Raw genomic sequence first — 11,777 nt, 5'->3', positions numbered from 1 at the left:
CCTTTTTTCTGTTTTTGACTTTTTGTCGAGATTTCTTAAATTGATTTTTCTACCATGCCGTCATCAATTCACAATAATTACATAAATTTATAAATTTGGGTAATTTTAATTGATGATATTAGCACTATTAAAAAAAACATCGATAAAAATAAATTGTTATTGCATATACACGTAGTACAAAATTAGTTCTTAAATTTGCTAGTATCTATATTCAGTTCATTAAAGCGATCACTGATCAATAAACCAACCAACAAACACCCAATCATTCTTCAAGTAAAACACACATGCATACACACAATATTTACACACTCTGCAACAACTCCTCCTGCAAAATCTCTGTTTTTTACATAAACCCCACTAGTCTAAACCCTGATTCTTGATTCACAATGCCTTCAAACTCAACAAAACTCTTTTGGGCTCTTCTCATCTTCTTCATTTGCACCACTCTTTTCACTTGTTTGTCCTCTTCAACTTCTTTTAATAACAAAGATTTCATCTTTCTTGGTGATGCATATTTCAAGAACACCTCCATTATTCTCACTCAACAAGCATCTGCATGTTCTTCTTCAACGTCTACTTCTTATTCTTCTGGTGTTGGCAGAGCTTTTTACAAGTACCCAATAAGGTTTCTTGATTTTTCGATAAATAATGTTGCTTCTTTTTCTTGTAAATTTTCATTTAGAATTGACCCTTCTGCTCCTCATTGTGCTTTTGGTGATGGGCTTGCATTCTTGATCACTTCTAATCCTGGTTCTGTAAGTCTTTCTGATGGTTTTATGGGAATGCCTGTATCTAATGCTCAAGATTCTTTTCTTGCTGTTGAGTTTGATACTAGTTTTAATGCTAATCTTGGTGATATTAATGGGAATCATGTTAGTGTTGATTTGAATTCTGTTCTTTCCGTTGCTTCTGTTGATTCTTTGTCTAGAGGGATTGATTTTAAGAGTGGGAGGAAAATGAGTGTTTGGATTGAGTATAGTCATTCGGAGAAAATGATTCGTGTTTGGTTGGTTATTTTGGATTTTTGAGGCCTTTAAGTCCTTTACTTGTTAGTAACATTGATATTTCCAAGAGTTTTAAGGAATTTATGCATGTTGGATTTTCTGCTTCTAATGGTAGAGGTTCTGCAGTTCATGTTGTTGATGAGTGGCAGTTTCGAACTTCAGGGTTTGTGTCTTCGTCAGTTGTGGTTGATAGATTTACAGATGACTTGGAGGAGTGTTTGATATGTCTTTCTGGGGATTCTAGTAGTGCTAGTACAGATGTTGGTGACTCTGATCATCATCGTCAGAAACGTAAAAGGGTACTACAAGTGGCCCTTGCTTTGGGTGGCTTTGTGGTCTCTGTCATGTGTGTGATTGCATTTCTTCGTTTGTACTTTGTGTGTATGAGAAATAGGAAGAGAGATGTTGCTCTAAAAAGCAGTGAAGGTCAAGTAAGTAGGTTTCAGAGGTTTCAGAGGCTTCAGGCCAATAAAACCAAAAAGGTTGTCACTGACTGAAATTAGATCAGCTACAAAAGGATTTAACAGGAAGAGAATCATCGGTGCAGGAGCATCAGCAGTCGTTTATGAGGGATTACTCCCTTCTCTTGGTAGTGTGGCAGTAAAGAGGTTCAGCGAGGTAAAAAGAACTAGCGCTCTGTATAATCGGTTTACTAACGAGTTTGGGACAATGGTGGGGTGTAGAAGGCATAAGAACTTGGTTCAGCTCTTAGGATGGTGCTGTGAGAGGAATGAACTTGTGCTAGTTTATGAGTACATGCCTAATGGGAGCCTTAACAGGATTTTACACTCACGCACTCGAGCCACAAAACTCCTCACTTGGGAGCGCAGGGTGCATATAGTTCTTGGCATTTCTTCTGCTCTAGCATATCTACACGAGGAGTGTGAGAAACAGATAATTCATAGAGATTTGAAGACTTCCAATATTATGCTTGATGATGATTTCAGTCCCAAGCTTGGAGATTTCGGCTTAGCAGAAGTCTATGAGCATAGTCCCAAGGCAAGAGATGTGACTCTTCCAGCTGGAACTATGGGATATCTTGCTCCCGAGTATGTGTACTCTGGTATTCCGTCTGTTAATACAGACGTGTACAGCTTTGGCGTGGTTGCTCTGGAAATAGCAACGGGGAGGAGGCCTGTAAATGATGATGGGACTGTGTTGACTGATTGGATGTGGGATGTGTGGGAAAAAAGGAATTTAATGGCTGCTGCTGATCCTACACTGATGGGGAACTTTAATAGGGTGGAGATGGAAAGAATCTTCTTGGTTGGGCTGTCTTGTGTGCATCCTAATCAAGAGAGGCGGCCTTCAATGATAGAAGTAGCACGGATGCTTAAAGGGGAGGCACCATTGCGTAAACTGCCTGCTTCTAAGCCAACTGTGAGGATCCGGGCATTGAGTGAGAATTCTGAAGATATGAGACAACCTAATGAAGGGTTGGATGGCACACCATGGTCAACCCCCGGGACTCATCTAAGTAAGAACTAGTTAGAGAAAGATTTACTGATTCAAATTGTACATGTGCACTCAAAACAATTGTATTAAGCTGCTGAACATGCTTGTTCATTCTCCCCTCTTGGTACTGTAGATAATCAATTGTGCATTTTATACTTTAAGGGTAGTGTGCTCTACTAGCTTTGATTAAATGTACTACATTTTCCAATGCTTAATGTCACAAGCTGTATCTTGAACAGACTATGTTTGAATTCTGAATTGTGACCTTTGTAGATTACTTTCAGTGCACTGCTTTCAGATATGATTTGATTTTAGTTACCAGCAGATATCCAAATGATAGATAATGTTTATGTTAATTCTGGACCTTACTTGTTAGCCGGAAGTACTGTTTTGTCTGATATAGCTTATTAACAGTGCATCAAAGAATCTTTGTAAATGACAAATCTTGTATGGGGATTATATTACTATGAACAATTTAGATACAGCAAGAATAGCTAATGAGAGGTATCATGACAACAAATTAAGGACGAATCAGCTAGAGTTATCAACGCACGCGAGTTGTCCTGGTCTCGTAACTGGTTAGCCAGGACTTTGAGTTAACCTGAAACACCTTCACCAGATCCCCACACATTTGCCTCACACTCCCCGAGCACTTGCTCTGCATCACCAACACCACCTTCCTCATTCCATTACTCTTCGAAACTGCCTCCTTAGCCATCCTGTCACCAGATAGATAACACAAGCTCCACAAGACTCCAATGCCATGCTCCGTGGCTGTTACTGATACATTCATTAGCCTCGTTACTATTGCCTTTAAGCATCTCTCATCTATGCATATCGCTGTTCGTCCTTCTGGACATCTAGACACCATTTCTAAAACTTTCATCACTTTCTCGATAACCTGAACTTCTGTTCCCGGATCAGAGAGAATTTTCCCTCCTGTACGAACAATTCCGAGATGGACGAGCTTAGTTTTCACGTTTCTTGATTGTGAAACAGCGATCAACGACGATAAACCAACAGCACGAGCTGTTTGGTTAGTTTTTGAACTCACTAACTTGTACAATCCTGTTAATAACGCCTGGTTTTCAAACATTGTTGTTTGAGAATTCATCGTAGATGCAATTGACTCCAGAAGTTTTGCTGAATTAATCTTCGAGTTCAAATTACCTTTTTCGAGCAACAAAATAAACAGAGACAAACAATCTTTGTTATTTCTGAAGATCAAATCATGTAACTGTTTTTTGACTCTACCATCTTCTGATATCAACAAATTTAAAACCTCCATTATGAATCCGATAAGTTCAACATCAGAAGCATTGCTCAAAATCTCAACAAATGCTGGAACAAATCCTTTATAAGTTGCTAGAAACTCGCGGTTTTCAGCTGACAGCTTTGCAAACTCATATACTTTTGACAGCGAAATCGTGCAACATTCTGAACTATTATCGACAATGTTATCAATATAATCGCGCATTGTGTTGCCACAACAGTTGCAAGTGACTCCAGAACTGAGGATCATCGGAGATTTTATCGTTGCTTGGGATGGTGCAGGACACGAGAGGAAACCAGGGGTGGTGACTTGTAGCTCCTCATTAGGCTTCGCCAGTTTTATACACTCCTTGTAAATGATCAAGTATAAAATGTAATGGTTGCAAATAAACGAACATGTAGCACATGTATATAAACTAGGCTGAGGGCCTGGTGAGTTGCGAATAGTAATTTGCCTTTGAATTCCGTGTTGGCGGTTGGGAAAGAATCAAAACGCGTTTCTAACGAAGTAGTATATGTTAATGTGTAATAATACTTGTGGGGACTAAAGTTAAATCAGATATCTGGCTAGAAAGTTCAAGGTAGCATTCTCATTTGCAATTTCGTTACTTTGTAACCGGCCCGCTAGATCTTTCACTTTCAAACACAAAGATTTTTTTAGTTAAATCTGGAAAGATAGATTTGGATTTAATATTGCTCATTGTACCCTACATCTGGAAACTAATGATTTAACTAATGAGTGATACTTTGGCTTTATCTTATCTAGACTCGTACGTGGTGCATGTTGATTGTTTGTTTTCATAGTTTGAGAGAATATTCATGACTCAAATTTGATCGAGCCGACAGTTCCTCGAACTGTGCTCTGTAAGATTTGGTTCCAACTCAAGTCCAAAAAATTATATGAAATCGATTAAAATTTGAATTTTTTTTAAATTGACGCCTAAAATTTGAATTTTTTTTTAAAATTTTGGCGCTTAAAATTTTAAAATTTGGAAAATTGTGATTTTTCCGCCTAACGTAAAGCAAATTTGACTGAATTCCGTCAAATTTATATTTTTGACCGAAAGCAGTCAAAAATATAAAATTGACCGAAGTAAGTCAAATTTAACCGTAATCTATATTTGTCAAATACAACTTTCCGGTGCATTCTGCTCGCCAAAAATATAAAAAAACATATAATTTTTGTTATGATTTTGTGTCACTGATCAATATACAATTTATGTTATGTAAATAATTAACACACCAAAATAATTATATATCATATTTCATAATTATTAATTTTATTTTCATTACAAACTTACTCGTAAAACTTAACTAAAACTTTCAAATCGAATTCTACGACACTACTTTTTCTTTATATCTAGTTTGACGGAAATGGTCACCGGACATTGTTCGGTTGATGAATAAGCTCCTATCACCGGAATAACTTCGATTGTTGAAAACGCTTTTTCCACCAAATTTTCATAAGTTGAATTTGCTATTGTTAATGTTATATGAAATAAAATTTGTAAGACATTAGTTTAGCATGTATGAATATGTAAGTGTTTGTATATGTATATATATATGTGGAAAATAATCAGGAGCCAACGTGGGTTGGGGGGACAGCCAGCCAACCCACAGCAATGAAACATTGCGGGGAAAGCAATGTTTCAATGCGGGTCTTGCCTTCCGCAATGAAATATTGCGGGATGTTTCCATGCACAGGAAATATTGCGCATTCCGCAATGTTTCATTGTTGGGCCGCAATGTTTCATTTTTGTCCAAACTGCCCCTCTCTTTAGCTTATTCTAATATTTAACTTATTTATAAGTATAAAAATAATATTAATGTTCAACAGTAATTAATTTTTTAAAATATGTTAACATTAAATATAAGTAGTAGTAATATTAAAATATTATCAATTTTAATAATAAATTTATCAATTTAATTTTTTCGGTACTTTTTCTTTAAATTATCGTATGAATAATTTTAGTTTAAAAAATAATATTATTAATTTTATACTTTTTAGTGAATTGAGTTATTTTAGTTTAAAAAATTTATCAACAGTCAAACTTATTTTTTGTGCAAAACTTATTTTTGTGCCAATATTAATAAGAATTTTAAAATTCACAAAATTAAATTTGGCACAAAAAAAAATTTGCTGAAAACATTTCATTTGACTGTTGAAATTGCCGCGATGAAACATTGCGGCAGTTGAATTGACTGGTCAATAGAGCAGAAGTTGACCGACACGCCGGCAGAAGCTTGTGAATTTTAAAATTCAGATTTTCACCTATAAATAGTCCTGCCTCATCTCATTTTTTTTCAACATTCTCTTCTCTATTTTTATTCTACATTTTCTCTTCAACATTATCTTCTCTAATTTCCGAAAAATGGTTTTCTACTATGATTATGACAATAATAAGGTAATTATCGATGGTGTGGCTTATGACGGGCCCGAAGGAGACGAAGACATGGCAATAGCTCTCCGCCGTATTCAAATGGCGCTTGAGCGCAAGAAAAAAAAGAAAATGAAGCTAAAGCGAAGGCGGAAAAGTCGAAGAAAAAAAAGACGACGATAAGGGTGATAAAGGCGGTTCTTCCAACACCGTTAAAGTTTGATCATTCTCGTCGACATAAAATGTTATTATGTATTTTTTTTGAAAAAATATTTGAATGTACTCCATTTATGTTTGAATGAAATAAATTATTTAATGTTTTATTTTTCTTGTACTTGTCCAATTTATTTTATCAAGTTTAAATTTTAATAAACAAATATAATGCTAAAATTTGAAAATGTGAAAAACTAAAAAAATGAAAATTTATCGAATTTTCGTTATCTATAAAAAATATAAAAATGGACACTTTACCTGGATTCTTTCGAAATAGAAAAGGACACGCATGCTTCTAATTTCTCATGTCCACTAATAATCTCTCAATATCTAATTCTTTGTTTAGATAATTGCATGAGATAATTGATCCGACGTTGATATTATTATTAAGTTACTCTTATAAATATTTATATTTTCAAAAACATTTAACATATTAAATGAAATATAATAAGTCTAGAAACTATTTTTTATAATTATTTTTGATTAATTTCTAATTTTAAAGAAAATAACAAAAATAAACAACCCAACCGCAATGTTTCATTGCGGTGGACACTTCCCCCCGCAATGAAACATTGCTGGGGTACGTTGTAAAGTTTTTTTTAAACTGCAAATATTTACAGTTGTTGGCTTGGGGGTTTGTACAGTGCCGCAATGTTTCATTGCGGCCATCGCAATGAAACATTGCGGCCGTGCATTTAATGCACACACCTACCTTAAAATGTCTGTATTTTTGAAACATTGCTGTTTTTACTGCTTCTTAACATTCTGCTCAAATTTATTCTTCTGAAAAAAAAGGTTAGTATTCAATATCCATGGCTTCTTATTTATTTGATTATTCAAGTTCATCTAGTGATCATAACGATTTTAATTATGTTACCCCCCACACAAAAAGAGGGTTTATCGTAAAATCTTTAATGATGATGAAGTAATAGATGTTGATAGTATTGAAGATAAAGTTAATGATCCGGGGAAGCGAAAAACGCATAGTGATGATGATGTTGGTTTCGGTTGGAAGAATCACGATGTTCACGGTGATTCCGATGATAGTAATGATTCTTTTAATGGCGATGATGATGATAAAATTAATGATGAAAATTTTATTGGAAATATGAATGATGTAGTTCCTTGTGTTGGTATGATGTTTGATTCGTTGGATGAAGCGGAAAGTTTTTATCGAGGTTTTGGTCGAAGTATAGGGTTCGAGATAATTATTCGAAGTAGTCATAAGCATTCAAGAAATGGTGGTATATCGTCACGTTTGTATATATGTCGAAAGGGTGGAAGATTGGGCCCAAAACCCTTGGAAGTTGAAGATAGGGCTAAAGGGAAACGACCTCGAGATGTTATTCCTTGAACTTGTTGTCGTGCTCGTACGTGTGTTGCTCACAAAGTAAGCTCAAACAAATGGGAAGTAACCAAGGTCAACCTAGAGCACAATCATGCTATGGTTACATCGGATAAGGTAAATTTCATGCAAAGATCACGCAACATAGATCCGTTTACCCGATCTTTGATTGAGTTATTCAACAAATCGGGTATCGAGACCCCGAAAGTGATGAATTTACTTAGTGAGACGTGTGGTGGTATTGAAAAAATTGGTTTTTCCGCTCAAGACGTACGAAATGTAATACGTGACATTCGAAGACGGGTTTTTGATTCCGGTGATGCGGAGTGTGGATTGGTTTTGTTACGAGACTTGCAAAAACAAAGTGATGGCAATTTTTTCTACCGAGTGGATGTGGATGAGGAGAATCGGGTTAGGGGTTTGGTGTGGGTTGATCCTCGTTCGCTTAACGCGTACAAGAATTTTGGAGATGTGGTGACTTTCGACTCGACATATCGGACTAATAGGTATGACATGCCTTTTATTCCAATTACGGGAGTGAATCACCACTACCAAAATATTTTGTTTGGATTTGCACTTATAAGGGACGAGAAAGAGACTACTTATAGATGGGTTTTGAAGACTTGGTTGGAAGCGGTCGATAACAAGCCACCTATTACCATTATTACGGATCAAGACATCGCTTTAAGTAATGCCATTTCTGAGGTTATGCCTAACACCAACCATACATATTGTACGTGGCATATTAGTAGCAAGTTTCCCGAGAAACTATCTACTTTGTATACTCAATACTCGGAGTTCAAGACGGATTTTAATGCATGTATCTACAAGTCATTGTCACCAACGGAATTTGAAGGTAGGTGGGAGGACTTGAAAGAGAAATATGATCTTGAAAATCACAATTGGCTAAATGATATGTATGCAATTAGACGGCAATGGGTTTTTGCTTTCACGAAACAACATTTTGCCGCCGGTATGACTACCACCTCAAGGAGCGAGTCTATGAATTCATTTTTTGATGAGTATGTGAAAGCGTCGACCGGTTTGAAAGAATTCATTGAGAATTCACAAAAAGCTTTGGACTCACAATATTTACGGGAGGTTCAAGCCGATTTTGACACCGAGTACAAGGAAAGGAGACTATTCTCTAACTCGTCAATGGAGATACATGCCTCCAAGATATACACAAAAGAGATGTTTAAGCGATTTCAAAAAGAGCTTCAAAAAAGTCAATCTTTTGTTGTGAAAAGCATGAAAGGTTGTGGAGATTATCTTTCAAAGATGTATTTGGTAGAAAAGTCCACCTTGCCGGAGATTAATAGAAGGAATTTTTTCTTGAAGGTTTCCATCGACGGGAGTTATTCTTGTACATGTAAAAAATTTGAACATTCCGGATGATTTGTAGACACATGATCCGTTACCTTAACAAGAAACAAAAGACGATGATACCACCAGATCTTGTAACAATGAGGTGGACAATAAACGGAAACAAAGTTGCGGGACCTCTACCGTGTACGCCTCGGATGCTTGGTAATGTTGTAGAATCTCAAACGGCAAGATATAGTGGATTGTGTAAAGCTTTCCAAGGTTTGTCCGTTGTTGGTAGTTGCTCCGTTCCGCGGTACAATTACTTGATGAGCGTGATCAAGAGAGAAAAGGAGTATGTGATTAAGTCTTTTCCGGGAGAAAGAGAGAGAAAAAAATAAATGAGGACTATGAAAGTGATGAAGAAGATGATCCGTTATTAGATCCCCCAAGGTCACAAACAAAAGGACGTCCAAAAGCGGGTAGATTCAAAAGTGGTATCGAGACGTCAAGTTCAAATAAACAATTTCGAAAGTGCAGTTTTTGTGGGGCGAGGGAAGAAGGCCATGATAGAAGAAATTGTCCCTCGAGATTATTAGGAAAAAAAGGAAAAAATTGATTGTAATTTCTTATCATGTACTTTGAAATATTAATGAATTTTAATTAAATATTTTCAATGTTGTTAATGTTAGTACTTGTTGCCATTATTAATAATCCCAAAAAAAGAAGTGACTCCAAAAAAAATTTGAAAAAAAGTTATTTTTGAAGATTTTTTTTTCCAAAATTGGGCAGAAAGTTTTCTGTAAAACAGAAAAAGTATTATATAAAAATAAATCATTTGCAAGTGCAATGACCAATCTGCAAATTTATGCAAAACCCAGATTACCCCCGCAATGAAACAATGCTGCATCCGCAATGAAACATTGCGGCATCCGCAATGAAACATTGCGGGCCTAAACTGGGCTTTGCCGAATTTTGCATATTGGTCACTGCACTTGCAAATGATTTATTTTTATATAAAACTTTTTCTGTTTTACAGAAAACTTTCTGCCCAATTTTGGAAAAAAAAATCTTCAAAAAAACTTTTTTTTCAAATTTTTTTTTGGAGTCACTTCTTTTTTTGGGATTATTAATAATGGCAACAAGTACTAACATTAACAACATTGAAAATATTTAATTAAAATTCATTAATATTTCAAAGTACATAATAACAAATTCGGCATGACCTCTTTGTTTTTAAGTTAAACTTTACCTGTAAAATAAAAAAACATGACCTATTTATTTTTAAGTCAACCAAAAACCTGTAAAATTTCAAACCAAACCAAACTAAACTTAAAAATGAATGGCCTTGACATGCCAACTACAAACAAACCAAACCAAACTAAACTTAAAAATGAATGGCCTTGACATGCCAACTATAAACAAACCAAACCAAACCAAACCAAACTTAAAAAAAGGCCTTGATATGCCAACTACAAACAAATCAACTAAAATAAATAATCTAACCAACCAAAATAAATACAACCAATCTAAATAAAATACAACCGGGCAAAATATGTACAACTAACTAAAGTAACTACAAGTCACTAATCAAATAACAAACTAGTGTCCCGCCTCTCTTTGTCGAATGCCCCACTCAGAAATGTGTCTAGCAACCCCTTTTGATAACTCGTGCGCCATCCGATAGCGAAAAGTCTGTACATCAACTTTAGGGTTCCACACAGCTGATGGCAAGGAGATCCCGTTGAGCATAGTCCATGTACTTGGATACATACACACCACAATCATTGCCACCATCTTGCTTGGGTCGAGCATCAAGACCATGAACCCGGTATATTTCATGGAAATCGAGATGGATGCAAATAATTGAGCATATATGGGATCAACTTTTCCTGCAAATAACGGGAAATGAACCTAACAAGTCATTATTTAATTATTAATCTATTTAAAACTACTGGTAGGGAATTAAAGAATGATATTTCACGGGAAATGAACCTAACAAGTCATTATTTAATTATTAATCTATTTAAAACTACTGGTAGGGAATTAAAGAATGATATTTCACGAAATGAACCTAACAAGTCATTATTTAATTATTAATCTATTTAAAACTACTGGTTAAAGAATTTTTTTATTTTATTTTTTTTTTTAGGGAATTAAAGAATGATATTTCACCGGGAAATGAACCTAACAAGTCATTATTTAATTTAATCTATTTAAAACTACTGGTAGGGAATTAAAAATGATATTCACGGAAATGAACCTAACAAGTCATTATTAATTATTAATCTATTTAAAACTACTGGTAGGGAATTAAAGAATGATATTTCACGGGAAATGAACCTAACAAGTCATTATTTAATTATTAATCTATTTAAAACTACTGGTAGGGAATTAAAGAATGATATTTCACGGGAAATGAACCTAACAAGTCATTATTTAATTATTAATCTATTTAAAATACTGGTAGGGAATTAAAGATGATATTTCACGGAAATGAACCTAACAAGTCATTATTTAATTATTAATCTATTAAAACTACTGGTAGGGAATTAAGAATGATATTACACGGATGAACCTAACAAGTCATTATTTAATTATTAATCTATTTAAAACTACTGGTAGGGAATAAAGAATGATATAGTTACCATAATGTAATACTGGAAGGGGTGAGCGATGTTCCCTGTTGTGTCTTTGTCGTCCCTAAGAGGATCAATGTTTAGCACTCTCATTTTGTTGAGATTAACAACAAACAAAACCAATGAGAGCTATCACACGTGGGGAAAAATGCAAAGTCACAAAACT

At 35.0% G+C, this 11,777-nt stretch overlaps 2 protein-coding genes and 1 pseudogene across 2 annotated transcripts; 2 read left to right on the top strand and 1 right to left on the bottom strand.

Moving 5' to 3' along the window:
* Window positions 1-386: 386 nt before the first annotated feature.
* On the top strand, window positions 387-2,692 carry LOC141703693 (L-type lectin-domain containing receptor kinase S.6-like; annotated as a pseudogene).
* A 203-nt stretch (window positions 2,693-2,895) lies between these two features.
* Window positions 2,896-4,123, bottom strand: LOC141703692 (U-box domain-containing protein 28-like). The gene has a single exon (XM_074507133.1). It carries the CDS (start codon window positions 3,979-3,981, stop codon window positions 3,004-3,006), a length of 978 nt encoding a protein of 325 aa, XP_074363234.1. The 5' UTR covers window positions 3,982-4,123; the 3' UTR covers window positions 2,896-3,003.
* A 3,643-nt stretch (window positions 4,124-7,766) lies between these two features.
* Window positions 7,767-9,065, top strand: LOC141703694 (protein FAR1-RELATED SEQUENCE 5-like). Its single transcript, XM_074507134.1, has one exon. The coding sequence runs from the start codon at window positions 7,767-7,769 to the stop codon at window positions 9,063-9,065; it is 1,299 nt and encodes a 432-aa protein (XP_074363235.1).
* The last annotated feature ends 2,712 nt before the right edge of the window (window positions 9,066-11,777 follow it).

Source organism: Apium graveolens, unplaced genomic scaffold, assembly GCF_009905375.1.
Source record: "Apium graveolens cultivar Ventura unplaced genomic scaffold, ASM990537v1 ctg6993, whole genome shotgun sequence".
Lineage (NCBI taxonomy): Eukaryota > Viridiplantae > Streptophyta > Magnoliopsida > Apiales > Apiaceae > Apium > Apium graveolens.
The sequence above is the reverse complement of the archived record's forward strand: the minus strand, read 5'-3'. Positions and strand labels throughout refer to the sequence as shown.

Bases quoted from the DNA above. Each gene is read 5' to 3' on its own strand.
- LOC141703692 (XM_074507133.1), bottom strand. From the start codon at position 3,981: ATGATCCTCAGTTCTGGAGTCACTTGCAACTGTTGTGGCAACACAATG.
- LOC141703694 (XM_074507134.1), top strand. From the start codon at position 7,767: ATGGTTACATCGGATAAGGTAAATTTCATGCAAAGATCACGCAACATA.